General features: G+C 40.9%; 1 protein-coding gene across 5 annotated transcripts in view; it reads right to left on the reverse strand.

Annotated features, from left to right (window-relative positions):
- The window catches only part of ADGRG7 (adhesion G protein-coupled receptor G7), a 1782456-nt gene that overhangs the window by 525698 nt on the left and 1239236 nt on the right, over positions 1-17522 (reverse strand). For all 5 annotated transcript variants that reach the window (XM_085622407.1, XM_085622408.1, XM_085622405.1 and 2 more), the window contains one exon: positions 3458-3610. In XM_085622407.1, the coding sequence (XP_085478533.1) occupies positions 3458-3610 (153 nt within the window). The remainder of the gene's footprint in view (positions 1-3457; positions 3611-17522) is intronic.

Raw genomic sequence — 17522 nt, forward strand, 5'->3', positions numbered from 1 at the left:
GACAAAGATCGATCAGGGAAATTGGCTTTGCGGGGTCAGTTTCAGGTGCAGAGGTCAGTTTCTTACAGTTCATTTCAGAGTCAAAAAGAAACCTAGTTAATGTATACCTGAACTAAGAAGGCCAGGCCACTTTATTTGCCAGGCTACCTTCACAGGCCTACGTGAGGGCAACACAAAATGGTGGCACAGAACAAAATGGAGTCAAACTCGAGAATTACAGAACCTCACACTGCTGTTCAGATTTCAGTTTGGGTCAAGCAAGAGGCATGCCTCACCAGGTCTGTTATATCAGACTGCTTGTCACTGGACTATGTGGCTTGGATCCCTTGGGTACAACATATCAAAACAACTTGCTCCCTATCAGGTATCCCAGAAATATTCAATAACCCTGAAATAATTAATTCTTCTACTAAATAATCTGCTTACCACTTATTTTTAACCACTTTGAGAATATTAAACCTCTTGAGACTGTTGTAAACCATTGGTAAGAGCTCACTTGATTATTTCAAATCGTTCCTGGGACCTTATTTGGCTTTTGTGAACATAGGTTCTGTGATGTTTTACATTTTAGTGCAACTATTTCTGATATTTGTAATTTCATTTATGTTTACTTGTTTTCATGCACTATTGGTTGTTTTTAAGTTGCTGATTATGTATTTATTTGTATCTTCAATGGTTTGCTTAAACAGAAGAAAGCACATATCGAATTGAATTGCATACAGTTATATTCTACCTAAATTGCATATTCTGTTTATTTTCTTCCACTGGGTTATGGATCAACACCGTTGGTGCTTTCAATTGTGAAACCACTTGCTTTTGGCCTGAAAATATAGATGGTACAGGTACTAGTAATTAGATCTGGGAAAGTCAGAATGATACTGCATATATTGTGAGATTCCCCAGAGTAAACAGCACAGGAGGTACCATTGTTAGCCATGATAAATTGAATCAATAATGAGGAGGCAGTACTATAGTGTTTAGTGCAAGAAGCATCCTGGCACCCCTATATAGCTATGGGTGACTCATTGCTTTTGGCCTCTGTGGAAGGTATTGGTAAGATTTTCAGAAGGGCTTCAGGCATGTCACTGTGACAGGAGTACAAGAATATAAAAACCTTGGCCTGTGTTCATTTTTCTGCAAATATCTCAATGCCTATTGCAAAAGCTGTGTGCTACCTGTAGCCCATATTCTGGCCTGAGATTTTTTACAGAGCACTGAAGCTGAAGAAACTCTAGAAGACTGGAATTATATTTTTCGGTTATGGTCTTTAATTCTAGGTGGCCTCATATTACTTGTTCAATACCAGTTGTTAAAGTGTTTATGTTCTAGCATCCTTAAGTATTTTTTGTGTGTATCCCTTACAGTACATTGTTGATGCTATTGATGAGCATAAGTAATACAAGAATTTGTACTTTACATGGATTTTATATTGTACTGTGTTTCTTTGTCGAAAATTAAATGGGTTTAAAAAAAAAACACTGTAAAGGTTTGTAACCAAAAAATCCTTGAAGATCAATAGTCTAGGAATGAGAAGCAATTCTTATTCTGGCTGGGCGAATATGGGATTTGAAGAGGAATTTGTTACAGTAATAGCTCTAAACACACAAATTGAATGTGGATACTTTAAAGCAGGGCCGGACTGAGAACCCAAAGCTGTTCTGGCAAATTTTGTCAGAACAGACCATGCGTTGTGTAGAGAGCGAGCGCAGCGAGCAAGCCTGACACTAGAAGGAGACTTTGGATGGGGGTTCTTCCCCAAAGAACATTTGGGGGAAGATGGCAAAAAATGGTGCATTCTACAACACATTTTTCATTACAAATTCAATTGAATTGTACAGCACGCACGCACACATAGAGACAATGAAAAATATGTGTTTGAGAAAGTGTACAGAAAATGGTACATAAGACAAAGGGGACTATGAGGTGTAGGAGTCACATGTCATGGGTACTAATAGGCATTTTTTTAAAGTATTTGATCTGGAAAAGCACAAACTCAGGATTCAGAACGTAACAGAGTGGTTAAGGTTGGTTTTTACTAATAAGAATGTATTTCTACCCAAGGAAACCCTTTTTAGCAACATTTGAATAATGAAAAACATAACTTTCTACCCTGTACTATACAGTTTGCAGTCAGCTCTTTGATGGCAGTTCATAGCTCACAGTGCTACTTGTAACTTATGAACTGTACAGTAGCAAAAGGAGCCATGTGACAAAAACTCGCTGAGCTATGCACATAAAATACAGTTTGTGATCTGCGTAGTACAGCATTATTTGCAGCAGGCATATTAACCCTCTGGGCTACCTTAGATGAGTCAAACCAGCAGCTAGACAAAACTCCCATCTCTCGCTTGCACGAAGATTAATCACCAGAGATATCTTGACACTTTAATGTTGCTGCAAACTGCTGGATTTTCAAGAATCTTTGCAGTGGATGCTTTTGAAACCATAACACATTTCAAAACACAGGGAGCCTGGAGACAAACTTGAGGGCTGGGCGGATTAGGCTGGTTTGCTGATTTTTTACTGCGGCCGAAATAGCTGCACTGCTGCAAAACTAGCCCCAGAAACAAAACTAGCACCCTTCTCAATAACAAACCCGCCTCCCACCCTTCAAGCCTCCCTGGGAACCGCCTGATGCAGGGTACGGTGAGTCCAGACTCGTTTAAAAGTAGCTCACCCATTAAATTTCAAGGCAACAAGTTGTTTGCCATAATCTACTAATGTAAGAGAAAAGATTTGAGTAAATTGATCAAGCGCACAGCTAAACAATATCTCTTTGGAAGCAACTAAGGCGGTTGTCACACTGGTAATTATTAAAGGGCATGTGTGCCTGTGTGTATGAATGGAACCTTTGAAATGGTTCCTGGACAATCCATTCAGTCAGGCCAGATGGGACGTGGTTTGGAATTAAAATCTTCTGAAAGAACGAATAAGAGATCTCTGGAGCAGGAAGTCAGCTAACGAGGAAGATTTATGTGGAAAATCAATTATATAATTAAACGACACACTTTGTTAACACAAAGACAGGGAAATCAAATCTTTATAATTTGAAGAATATGAGTTAACATGGATAGTGAATTGTTTTTCTTCAGTTAAAGTGATTAAAACAAGTGGTAAGGATAAAACAGGCTAATCAAAACTATCAACACGTCATATCAATGGTTCCTATAATACATGTGATGGGTGTAATGACAAACAGAAAGAGGTTGTGTTTCCCTTACTTAGGTACAACACATATGGTTTCTCTCAACCTACAACTGTAATACAACCTCATGGCATGCAGGAATAAAAACGACAACACGCATGGCATTCATTTTCTTGTCACAACTGGATAGACAAGGACTTATAGGTAATTTAGTTTGCACTGCTAAATATCTTGACTAGAAGAGAGTGGTTTGCTGGTGCAGTGTAAAATAACATAAATAAATATATCATATTCAAGAGGGGGATATCCTACCATTAGTACTGCAAAATTTGTTGTGTGATTGCAAATACATCTCAAAAATCCGTCATCAACAGAAACCTTTTCACATCCACTTGTGTCCCAGTCTCCTTGGCTATAATTCCAAAATACACATGAAAAATCATGCAGGGAGAAACGTGAATTGTCCTGGAAAACATAAATAGATTATTAGAAGTTACTGAGGTATATTCTTGAACGTTAATATATATCTTAACTGGCCTTACATACAGCATATGACACAAACATGGCGAAATTATAAGAGTGGAGAATCCACGACATGGCCATTCCCTTCAGACTGCACAAGAGAGATGAGAGATTTTTGTGAAAGAAAGAGAAGCTTGTTGGTGTATTCATTCTCCAGAAATGCCTATTGTTAACTGCACAGAAGGTTGTATTGAGTCATTTTTAGATCAGTTAATTCAGTTTCCATTTAGCTAATTAATTGCGCTGATAGAGCCCGAAATTCTATCCTATTAGGGATACGTGTTAGGGGTGCATCATAACCACTTGTAGTGTGCACTCTCATACTATTTAGTGTTATTGATGAAATTAGATAGTAGAAGAAATGTAAACTAATTAATGTACCTTTGTTGTATTAACATGATTCAATGAGAGTTTAATAAATGATTACATATAAATGGTGTAACATATTTACATAGGGTTTATTAGTGATGTGGCAAACTGACTCCTTAAATGCATTTTGCATGTTTATTATGCTAATGATGTAGTTGGAATAATCAAATTAATGTAATTTAGTAAAGGTGCCTATTGAAAATGCTAATGAAGGTGTATGAAAATGTTAACCGTGAATCATAACTAACATGTTGCATTCATTATTTTAGCTTACGTTGTAGGCCTGATTTCAGAACACATTTATTGGATATTTATGTTTCTGAATTGATGCTTAGATTCCCATGTGAGTTTCGTAGACCTGGCTCAATAGGTTCTCTAATCCAGCGATTAAGCTGGCCATTCCTGAGGGATATAAAGTTTCTCGCGTTGACCGCAAAACCGGGAGAGGTGGAGGTATAGCGATGGTGTTCAGGGATAATTGGATCTTCCATCGTGGCGAGACCCTGGGGCTAGGGGATGGGGAGGCTTTGGTTTTTTCACATCACCATCTCATCCCACTTCACGCTGGGTGGCACACTGGTAAATGACCCCCGGGTCCAGCAGGAGCTTTCCTCAAAGCTCTAGATGATATCATCCCACGCGCTCTACGCTTTACCCATTTCTTACTATGGGGGGATTTCAATATCCATCTGGATTACGGGGATGCTGGGGAAACTTGGGAGTTCCTTGACTCCCTCGGCCTTGCACAGCTCACCCAATGGGCCGACTTTCCTACGCATTGTGGAGGTCATATTCTTGAGCAGATATGCTCAATTCCTCCCTCACTGTCAAAGATCCTCTCCTGGTATCCTGGACCAATCACTTTTTGATTCACTTCTCTTGGACCTTTATTAGTAACTACCCACCTAGTCCCCCAAAATTGATCCTGTAGTCTTCAGCCTAGTTTTGGCTGAGACTGGGCCAGCCCTTGCTAAGGACCCAGAGGGAGCCCTTGATTGTTTCACTAGCTGAATTTCGCAAGTGGTTGAGCAACTCTCTCCATCTTTACCCCATAGGCGAACCAGAGATTCTCCCTCCAAACCATGCTTCTCCAGTGAGCTCAAAATTTTGAAACACTGCAAAAAACTGGAGCATTCTTGGAGACAGGCATACTGCCAATGGCCAAGTTGGTGCTCAGGAAAGCTCAGAAAACATATCATGCGTCTATTTCGCACGCTAAGAGCCTTTACTATGCCGATCGCATCGCCCTCTCCAGAAACATTGCCAAGGAAATCTTTCCCATTGTGTAGAGCTTCCTAGCCCCTAGCGCAGAGACCATCACGCTTCCTACCTCGTCTTCCTGGTGTGAGAAACTGTCTAGTTTCTTTATTGATAGGATCCAGATCCTTCAGGCAAATTTTAATACTGGCACCAACTCCACGGTAGGGAACCAAGTTCCAAAAGGGGCGAATCTACCTTTCATCCATCACCATCTCTGGCAGCCTTCTCACCTATTGCCCCGCCTGACTCCCTGATGGATCCGAAGTCCTTGAAATCGGGTTCCCTGTCCGCCCCCTGCCTGGCCATGCTGTTGGCTTCAATCGCAGATACAGTGAACCCGGAGGTTAAAAGTCTTATTAATACGTCCCTACAAGCTGCTTTAGTTCCTCCAGCTTGAAAACAGGCCAAACATTTGCCTCTTTTGAAAAAACCCTCTTTCAATCCATCTGTGCCTGCTAGCTATCGCCCTATCTCTCTTCTCCCTGCCGTGGCAAAGGTCTGCGAGAAAGTTGTTAACAAACAGCTCACAAACAATGTTGAGGGTTTTGGCCTGCTGCACCCAGCCCAATCAGGCTTCCGAGCCTCATACAGTACTGAAACATCCCGTGTCAAAATCTCCAAAGCCTTCAGGAATGTTTGGACGCCGGAGGCTGGATGTGTCTCTGAACTTGTTGGACATCTCTGCAGCAATCAATACGGTGCCGCTGTGTTGCTGGCCCGTCTCTCGGACATTGGTATCTTAAGGTCTGCCTGGAACTGGCTGAAATCTTTCCTAGAGGACAGAACGCAGCAAGTTTGGCTCCCTCCTTCCTCTTCTGCTTCTCAAAGTGTGACCACAGGAGTGCCTCAGGGGTCTACTTTGAGCCCCCTCCTTTTGAGGTCGAGCCTAGCGCAGCACGCATGCGCTGCCCCAAGGACGGGCCTCTTGGAATCACTCTGGACTTTTCACAAGCTTGTGCATGTGGCTATATTTACAGCATTATTTCTATTGGGCTTTGTGTGCGTCTTTCTAAAAAAGACAGCACGCAATTGGGTAAAGGCGGGTGCATGTCCCACCTTTCCCAGTAAATGTATCCGCCCGCTGCCTACAGCTTGCGGGAATGAGCAGTGGTGCCATCTGTTTGGGATTATGTTTCCAATTAGCGCGTTTGCAGTCGCCGAGCTGCCCCGCTTGTTATATGGCTGATTCCTCTCCGTGTAGCCTTTTTCAATGCACTTCCTGATTTCACAGAGGAAATACCATGAAAGACAATAGGAACCAGTTGTTTTAGTATTAACATTTCTTACCGTGCACTACTGCTCTTTCAGAGACAGTTAAATCTGTTAAGTGTGCTCTTCATTTCTGTTGAATTGCGTGGGTGTAAATCTACCTGACCGAAACTACATATTCCGCAGTTTGTTTACATGTTCCGCCCCTAACATATGTGAGAGAGATTGAATTACATCGCACCTCATTTTTTCAACGCGGAATACATTGTTTCAGCACTTGTATGACTCACTCGTTAGATATTGCCAGATAATGCTAGTCTTTTATTAACCCATGCAAATAGAGGCATGCGAACAACGTAACCACTGAAGTCCAACGTGCCCAGTGCGAAATAGCAAGCTAACTAGATGCGACAGCTGGAAAATTCTGTGGGTCTGGTTGTTATTTATTTATATGGTAAATGTTGTCTGAGAAATGTTGTCACCAGTATTTACATAATTATTATCTCAGGCCTGGTAAAAGCAGCAATGACCGTATTTTTTTTTTTTAGGGGAGTACAACTCAGTGTGTGAATTATTAAGAGCGCCCTGGGGCCTCGTGTATGAACACTTTCACTGAAAAAGAGGTCTTTTGCAACCCATTATGAATCGCAGAGAGCTGGACGAATGAAATGGATTTCGAAATGCCACGCGTCAGTGGTTTACATCCGCTTAGAGTTTGCAAACCATGGAACAGGTATGGACAAGGCCAAGGAGTGGTATTCAATGCGCACAACTGAAGATGCAACATCATGGGACACCTTCCATTCTGTGGATGGTGGCAGGCGGCCTCTCGTGGGGGAAGTGGAGGGGGAGATTAAACAATGGTCTTTACGCAGGTAATGCAAACGCAGCGATAAAGGTCTTCTGTCCCTCGCAAGCCACCACCGTGCACATTCAGGGTGTGAGAAAAAATGTCCAATCTCATAATTATTAAGGAGACAGGAGCTTCTGCAAATTGCTATAAAGGTGCATTTTGTGACGCAACTAATTAGTACTTTAGTCACATCGCAGGATGAATTCAAGGCTGCAAACCAGATGCTGTGCCAAACGTACAAACAGCCTTGTAAGTAACCTGGGTTTAGTGAATCCAACCAGACGGAATACAATGTTTTTTATATAAATAATGGGCGTTTAGAAGATTACAGTCCCAAAGTCGCAGTTGACTAGAGATTACTACTTAAAAAAAGTATTACTGTTGTAGAGCTGGCAAAGTATTCACCCACAAGCAAATGCACACAAATAACTTCCAATTGTGTGTTTATGGCTTGAATGTATCTTTTTCTCATTCTGGTTTGCTGTTTTGAGACTGTATAATTATTTGTTTGGATATTGACCGTATCACAATGCAATCCACTCCCTGTTTTTGAATTCCAAACTCTTCTCTTGCAATGTTGTTTCCTATTGATCACAAAACGTCTGCTTTTTATACCTAGGTCTTCTTTGTATTCTCGGATTTGTATGCCCATGCATTATTATGGGACAGGAGAAAACTATTAATCTCAGATTTCAAAGTATTTAGGATTAACAAGACAAGATTCACGGTGTTACAATTTGCATGAAGCACACAACAGGAAGCAGCTACGGATAGGTCACATTATAATACTTGGTGTCATGTGACACAGAGAGCCACCCTCTGACACAAATGTCACCTAATAAGTAATGTAAACCCTTCTCCCCACCATAATAACAAAAAGATAAAACCAGGCCTGGACTGGTCCAAATGCAGCAGCAAATGCTGCTCAGTGTGCACACTCACCCTTCTGCCAATAACAAGGATTACTGCCTTCACTATTGAAAAACATAGCCAATAGGTCTCGCTTTTGGGACCTTATAAGAATTTAGTTATGCAGCAAAATATCCTTGGTGCAACAACATCAACCGTTGCATGGCTAAACACTTATAAGGTCCCGAAGGCAAGACCTATTGGCTATGCCAATGCTTGGTAATATATATGTCACCCGCTGATCCAGCTGGCGGAGGAACTTGGTGCGAAGATCATCGCATATGCTGATGATACCCAGCTCCTCTACAGATGGAACAAAACTGATCTATCCACCTCTCGTGCCAGAACATGCCTTACGGCCGCCTTCGAGTGGCTCCTCTCCGCGCAGCTCAAATGCAATAAGGATACATCAGAGATCTTCCTCTTTGGGACTTTCCCTCCACAGTTCAGGGAACTGCTTTGGCCGGCACACTATCCAATGCCTAATTCCGTGGGTCTGCCCACTAAAAACCTTGGAATTTGGTTTGACGAATATCATTTGTTTACCACACAGATTAAGAAGCTAGCTGGGCAATGGTGCATTGATTATGCAAATGCCCTGTACATTGGCCTGCCAAGTTACCTTCTGAAGAGGCTGCAGGTAGTGTAGGCCCTTGTTTTAGCTCATTCAGCTCTGTATGGATTTAGTGCAGTTTACCTTAGGAATCGCTTCAGGTTCTACGTCCCTGCGCGACAGCTGCGCTCAGCAACGCAGCTTCTCGCTATTATTCCGCACTTTCACCTCAAGAGAATTGATGGAACTTCTCTGGCATATAAGGCAACTTTAGCCTGGAATTTGCTTCCCCTGGACCTCTGCCGTGTCCGAGACCCTAAGCTCTTGAGGAAAAAACTGAAGACTTGCTTTTCATCTAATAGTCCGTTCATTTCTGCCCCACTTGGCTTGCGCCGGGACATTCTTGAGTAGCCGTGCGCGCTATAAGTACTAATAACATAACAACTGCTTTGTCCTGGCGGCAATCTAGGTAAGCAATCCATCTTACATTTTTTATTCTTTTGTAACTTTTATCAAAAGTATAGTAAACAACTCTTGATTCCCATCTTTAGAGTTAGTGGAATAACGGACTTTATGGCTGCTTACAGGATTATTCTTCAGCTCAACGGGGAAAATGTAACCCTCCGCGTTTGTACCTTCTTGAAGTTAGCTATTCGTTTGCGTGCCTCTATGAGTCCCTCATAAATAGACCCGATTGTTTCATATGAACTTCTTGCTTTTATGCTGATGAAGAATATGCACTTTGGTCTTTGGCTAATGTCTAAATTGTGTGGTCTTTTATTTATGTACCTAATTGCCCATTTCCTTCTGCTGCTACCCCTGTAATTTATTTGTACTCTACACCTTATCATGTGATGCTGCTATATAACCTGTTATATTTTCGGTTTTGGTGATATTCATAAATTTAAGATGATTCATTGCACTGTTTTTATATCGCAAAAACTCCTTTTGTACGTCTTAATTCAGTTGATGTTTTTATATGTAATGTTTTAAGTATTTAACCCTGTGATATATTGCTTTGTGCTTTTATGGATACTTTATATCCAAATAAAGATTATTTGAATAAAATATCTTGAATAACAACATAACATAACATTCCATTTTGCCTTTCAGATAGAAAGCACCTGAGTGCTAAATAATTTTTTTCCTTTTAGTGGATTTTTGCTGCTAGACTATATAGCTTGTTGTCCTTTTCTTGCCCTATAGAGTGATTTTTTTTCCAAAGATATGGATTCCTTCTGTTTCCTCTGTATTTTTATGCCCTTATGTTGAGATTCGTGTATGTCCATCTAATTTTAGGTCTCGCATACGCAGTGCGCATGCGCTGCATAGGAAAGAGACCTTTAGGAATCGGCACAGCTTTGCGGGCACAAACGTGCACGCGTTTCATTGCTTCCAATGGCAACGCGTGCACGTCTGACGATTCCCTTGCGGGAGCGAGCTTTTCGCCATGTGTTCTCAATTATCGCTCCTGGCGCCACTCGCTCCCGCAAGGGAAACGCTTTTACTTTTGCCGACATATTTTTTATTTACTTGAGGCGCGCACGCTTGTTACACAAGGGGTTACCAGCAGTCGCCGTGGAGCGGTGCACCACACAGGATTCGCATCTCTTCTTTGCCCCAGTTCCAACTTTACTTTGAAATGTTCTCCATCTCGTCCCCACCCACCAGAGTTCCATTAGTCACACGTGTTCACCACTTCAGACGAATGTCCTGCTTTTCAGGCCCATAGTAATTTCCTAATGCCGCTGGAAGCCTCCCCTCTCTGCGTCCAATCAAGCGGGTTAATCTGCCTGCTGCCAAGAATTATGTGCAATCTGCATATCAAGAGTTTTGCTGATCCAGCTGGGCGGTTCGAATACTTTTCATTCAGAGGTGGGTGACTCCAGTACTACTTTTAACCCCTGATCACAACTAGGGGCTAATTACGTTTCTGATTAAAACTCCTGTTGTGCCTGAAATGGATTCCAATTAAGACTGAATTTACACTTGTTATTTGCCCATGCTCAAATTGCACACCCACACTGTTTGCCAATAATTTTTCATCCGGTAAAACATGGTGAGTACCTTCATTGCAAATGGTGTAAAATTCCGATTTCCACACCAAGGTGAAAAAAAATAATCGGATTTTACATTAGCACGTAGGCATCTGTTTAGGGGGTGCAATTTTCTACTCGATTCAGAGTCCGACACTTTGGAATGATGAATAACACGAATAGTATGTTATTCCCCACTCAGGTGTGCACAAACAGTGCTGTCTGTTATCAGCCATGGGTGGAAACACACTCACTCACTCTCACACACAAACTCTCTCAGACACTCACTTGCTTTTACAGCGAGATTGCTGACGTTTCTTTTTTTTGCCATGTCGAGATTATAATTTTTTATACTATTTTTGTTATATAATTCATTTTCGTTTTTTTGGGCTTTAATCTTACCTCCCCTCCCTAACATGAGTAGATTGCACTCCGATGTGTTATTTGCACATTAGTTTGCAGTCCCCCCTTTGCTACTTTAACTGTGCTCGTTTTGCCATTTCCTTTCAGTACACTGGTGCACTACTGGAAACTACCTGGCACAGGCTCGGCCCTCCGAGTGGGTGGGCCCTTTTTATTGCTCGGTAATTGTAAAGCAGGAAATATTAGCGAGACACAGCTAGATGAGAATAGATTCTGATCTCAAATGGTGGGGCGAGTAGCTTCTTTTAGGCATATGTTGGATGCCACCAGAGGAACCATTCTGTGCCTGCACTCTATTTACAAAGCAAAAAGCTGCTCGTATATATAAATATATATGTAGAACACAAAAAGCTTATCAGCTGTACAATTATTTATTCACTTTGCGCATTGTGTTTTCGGTTATGGATTAAATCATTTAACAAAATGGTCTGCAAGTAACATCCGCATGTGGCTGGAATTATTCAGGGAAAGCCAGAACAGAAACAATAGTGAAACGTGACAAGCACATTCCTTTAACGGGACATTTAAGGACATATTAATGGCATCGTTGTCACGCTCAGGGCCCACAGGCTGCACTACCCCTAGCCACAACATGGCCGTTAACCAGAGGCAATTGAAGGAACAGTAGATGTCATGATAATGTGCTGCATGGCTAAATACCTCTATGGTTCCAAAGGCGAGACCTATTGGCTATGCTAATGCTTGTTTAATTTTTAATAGATTTTGATTAATCTTGATCTGGTTGTCAACCTGGATTATTGTGTAGCCACACCGGTTACACTGTATATTACATTTGATTTGTGGAATTTTCTTGTTCCCCTTTACACTTTCATGCTGCAAAAAGGACAATTGAGTGTTCATCATCAGAGAAATCCTGAATAAATGGGCTCATAAAGTTTAGACAGTTTGGTGTATGTGCGCTTAATAAGTGTTTTTAACATAACATAACACAGTTAATTGATATAAAAAATGCACTATCCTTGCATTGGCATTGGCAAAACTGACCTTTTTGCCACCAACATCACAAAAACTGTTCATTTCAATGGTTTAATTTCTACAAGGTGATGTGATCGATGTCAGACTTTGAATTTCTGTGGTATTTCTTAATTCATTTGGTAGTTTTGTGTAGTGCTCAAACAATAGTTGTTGCCTCAGAGCCTTGTGAGGGGGGAGAATATTTCTTCATCTGTCCTTGCTGATCAGAAGTGGAGACAAAATAGTATACTTGATGGGTGCCTAAGCCATTGTCACCAACAGCACGAAAATGACCCTCCTCTACCTGTTAATGATACAAGGAGAGGGTAACTCAGGGTTCCGCACTGATCTCTCCTTCAGTGTTTATATGTTTTTTATACTATTTACGCAAACTTTGTATGGCTTTCCTTGACAATCTCAATCTTAAATGGTGGTGTGATTTCAATCTAGGAAATACACAAAGGCTACTGGAATTGAATCATACACCTATGAAAAGGGTTCAGGATCTCGTGGCAAAAGATACCAAGACATGAGAATACCCAAGAAAGCAGCAAGTTAATCAGTGAAATAACAGTCATCCATGAGGTTTCTATATTTTCAAACTAGAGCCAGTACAATTAGTCCGGTTACTTACCTGTAATCTTCATTACTCCGAGTCCTAGTCTTTCTTGTCACAATTTTAACAGATTGAACCCCAACAAATGGCCACAGATTGCTTACCTACCCTACTAAACCATAAACCGAAAGAAAAAAAACCACAAACTAGTAAGAAAAAAACAAAGTACATCATGAGTTGATAGTACTCAATATGTGTGAATCAAATTCTACTGAGAAGCCTTCTCCCACCTGTAAATTAAAAGTTGTCATCAAAGTGTGAGGAGTGGAAAAAGTAGCGGCATTGCTAATGTCCTTTAGATGTGCCCCTCAAAGAGGCCAGGGAAGCTGAATCCCACTACCCAAGTGACCTCCCAACGAGTCATAACTTGTGGATATGGCAAACTTGTGAATATGGCAAACACAATCCATTTACTCAGAACGGAGGAGGAAGTACATTTGCATTGGCCTGCCAAATCAAAATGGACAATGGATTGTTTTGGTAATCCTAAGCATGAGACTTGAACACACAAAAGGGTGCACTATCTAAGAAAGGGTTTTTCACAGTGCTGTGGAGGTCATCTAACAAGCAACTTGCCTACTCTCTGACCTGAACAAATAGCAATCAAGAAAAGCACTTTGACTATACAATATCTCAGGTCAACCGAATCTAATAGTTCAGAAAAGAGGGACCCTGCAACCTGCGAATAACCAAATACAGATTCTAGGGCACAGGTGAGTGGACAACTGCCTGCTTTACAAAGAAACTTAATGAGTTGGGAAGCCGGATCAGAGATAGGGGTTACCTTGATTCCCCTGAAAAGTCTTACTTCTCCTTATTAGCTTTGATGGGTGAAACAGCAAGCCATTAAACATTTTTTAATTCTTACAGTGTCTGCTATATGTCTTAAATTAGGATTTTGTCTTAAGTTAAACTTAAGTTTATCTTAAGTTTTGGTCTTAAGACAAAATCCTCACTTAAGAGAAAATCCTAACTTTACTAATACTAAATGCCATCTGTGAATACCAAAATTAGTAAGTTTAGGATTTTGTCTCCGATTAGTTCTGTGAATCGGCCCCACAGTGGGGAAAAAGTAGACTGCAAAATGTTTGTGTCAAAAATATTATCTACTGAAAACATAGAATGAAAAAACTATGTGGTTACAAAAAAACAACAGAAAAATGGTTTGTCTTTAGAATAAAGGTATCTGTACTGGGAACAGGGGCAAGGGGAGTTCCTAGTGGAGATGTCCATTCAAAGTGAGGTGGGGCAGGGGTCTAGTAAGAGTTTAGAATTCAGGGAAGGCTGCTTTCAGGGGTAAGGTTCAGGAATTAGTAGCGTTAAGGAGTAGGAAGGTTTTTTATGGTTAAGTTAAGGGTAGAATTAATGGATGGTTCAGAGTTTTTAGGGTTAGAGATGGGTAGCATACAGGGTAGTAAGTGGTTTTTAGGGTCTGGGAAGGGTGGGTTAGGGGTAGTAATGGTCTTCAAGGTTCACGGAAAGGTAGTTTTAAGGGGTAATAAGGGGCTAATGGGATTTACGGATACAGGTAAAGTAAGAATTAAGGTGTAGTAAACAGTGTTTATGGGTCAAAGAAAGGTAGTGTTAGGGGTGGTTAGGGACTTTTAGAGTTTTGGGAAGTTTTGCAATAAGGGGTAGTAAGGGGTTTTTAGGGTTCAGGAAAGGGTAGCATTAAGGGATAGTTTGAGGTTTTAGGGGTTCACGGATGGGAAGCGTTAAGGGGTCCTACCAAGCTATTAGGGTACAGTTAAATAAATTAAAGAATGCATGTGCTAAACACTACTTTTCAATTTCCAAATTTTTGGCATTGACATAGGGAATCACAAAGGACACTACATTATTTCCTCAATAATTTCCGCTCGACCTTACTGCGGTCATGAGTATAAAACGTAACCCAAAACAAAAGACTGAAGGACACAAAGTGATGTCTACAAGTAAAAAGAAGACATGTTTTAGATGTGGATTTTTGTTTCCACACAGAGGTAATTGTTCCGCTCTTGGAGTGCATCAGGCCGGGAAGAAAAAATGGCCACAAGAACTTTCCAGAAGCAACATTCGACGCACATCAACAAGACCAAGAGTAGACATCAGTTGAAACATACCGACACTTAATGAAGATGATCTTCATCTAAATCATTGTCAAACAGTTCTTCTGTGTCAGTATCACATGACAGTGTAGAAAATGATTGTGCCATGCCGATGCTTACCTCACATGTTGGTTTGGCCGGATGTCAAGAAAAGCGTTAGTCAAAGAAAGATCGACATGCTCAAGCATCAAAGTCATTCAAACATTGTCCAAACATCACACTATAAGCAAATGGCTGTTCGATACCTTTCGTTATTAACCGTGGTGCATCGATAAACATTATGCCAGAGGAGAAATAAAAAAATTCTCCATTGCCACAACTTACGCCATCGAAAACCAAAGTGTATAAATGGGCTGCATTGACGCCCTCTAAAAGTCAAGGTTCATTTGTAGCGACAATGAAACATCAAAAAACGAAAGTGCAAGCAGCCAACCATGTGCTTCAAGGCACAGCGGCAGATGCTTGTCTACTAATTTTCAGCACAGCCGCTGATATGGGACTGATTTCTGTGAATTAAAACATGAATGTCCACCATGAAATAGTGAGTTCCCCTCATTATTTCAAGATTTGGGAAAGCTTAGGACTATTCAAGTAAAGGTAGATATTAATGAGGACGTCGATCCTGTTGCTCAAAAGATATAGACTAACTGCTTTTTATTTGCAAGAAACTGTAGAGAAAGAACTTGAATTGTTACTTAAGCATGATATTATTGAGCTTTCAATGTCATGGGTTCTCCCATAGTAGTAGTGCCTAAAAAGGACAGAGAAGGAGCAGCACGAATATGTGTTGAAATGCGTCAGGTAAACAAGGCAATTGAACGACATCCAGGTCCACACATTGCAGACAGGATAATGCAATTAAAAGGGGCAAAGGTTTTCTCTCGCCTTGATTTCAATGAAAGTTATCATCAGTTAGATTTCGAAGAAGTTTACAGCTACACTACAACCTTTTCTGCAAATGTTGGTCTGTTTCAATACAAAAGACCAAGTTTTGGTGTGTCATCCGCTGCAGAGCTGTTTCAAAACATCATTCAACGTATCACACAGCCTGTCATGCATGCGTTCAATTACAGCGATGACATATAGGTTTTTGGATCTACACAAAAAGAACACGATTAAGCTCTTTTACAAGTGTATCATATACTTGCTGAAGCAGATTTGACTCTGAATGCAGACAAATGTCAGTTCCATAAGACCGAGCTACAATTCTTTGGTGGTATGACACCAGATCCTGCTAAAGTACAAGCGCTGTCAAATGCTGATCCCCCACAAGATGTTTCTATGATGCATTCATTTTTTGGCATAGCCATTTACTGTTCTAGATACATAAAAGAGGCTATACTTCTACAGCACAACTGACACCTGAATGCTCGAAGGCATATCGTGGCATATGGAAGTAGAAGTTTGTCCCAAACAGAATGAGCTTACCCAAAACCTGAAAAACAAAGCTTAGCAGTGGTATGGGCTTGTGAACATTTCTATGTATTCCTGTGCGGAAAACCTTTTTACTCTGGAAACTGATCATGAGGCTTTACTGACTATATTTGGCAATCCAAAGGCCCACATATCTCCTTGCATTGAACAATGGGGACTACAGTTACAAGGGTATAATTTTACCATTTTGCATCGTCCAGGGGAGGATCAAAACTCTGAAGGCTACTTTTATAGAGTGCCTATACAAGGTCACGGTACTCCATCCAAGACTGCTGAGGCCTATATTAACTTCATTGTAAAACCAAACACACCAGATACCATTTCATTGGCCCAGATTATCCCTGCCACGAGCCATTATAGTAAAATGTTAAAATTGGAAGATACAATTACACACCAGTCATGGAACCAACACATTTGACCACTCACCAGTGATGCAGAAGTGTCAAGGATAAACTGTCCATAACTCAGGAAGGAGTTATACTATGAGGGTCAAGACTTTTAATACCGGAGCGTGGGCAAAAGAAAATAATTGAAGTGGCACATGAAGGACATTGTGTAATCGTTGACACAAAACGAGCTCTCCGAGACAGTCTGATTTCCTATCTTTATGACAGGCTTGAAAAGAAATGAAAGGCCTGTCATCTATGCAACTGCGTTTCTACAAAACTACTCACCACACCTTGATCATAACAAAACTCCCAAAGCATGCATGGGAGAGAATAGCCATTAACTTTTTTCGATCCAATTGACATCACCAGGGGTGATTATGGATGAATACTCACAATTTCCATTAATTGAATATCTTTCATCTAGTATGCCAGAACGAGTCATTGAAAGACTAGATGGCATCTTTGTAACATGGGATGTTCCAGCCTTAGTGAAGTCTGACAATGGCCCGCCTTTCAATAGTCAAGAGTTCAACTGATTTCTTGGAGCATTTGAATATAAAGCATCAGAAGAGCACACCTCTGTGGGCTCAGGCCAATGGACTTGCTGAGCATTTTAGGAGTACGCTCAACAAAGCAGTGCAGCATGCTTCTCTTCAGAAGCTCAATTTAAAAACTGCTTTAAATTCTACCTGGAGAGCTTATCGTTCAACACATACCACAGATGAATGCAATGTGACATTAA

This window comes from Triturus cristatus, chromosome 8, assembly GCF_964204655.1.
Source record: "Triturus cristatus chromosome 8, aTriCri1.1, whole genome shotgun sequence".
In the NCBI taxonomy this organism is placed as follows: domain Eukaryota; kingdom Metazoa; phylum Chordata; class Amphibia; order Caudata; family Salamandridae; genus Triturus; species Triturus cristatus.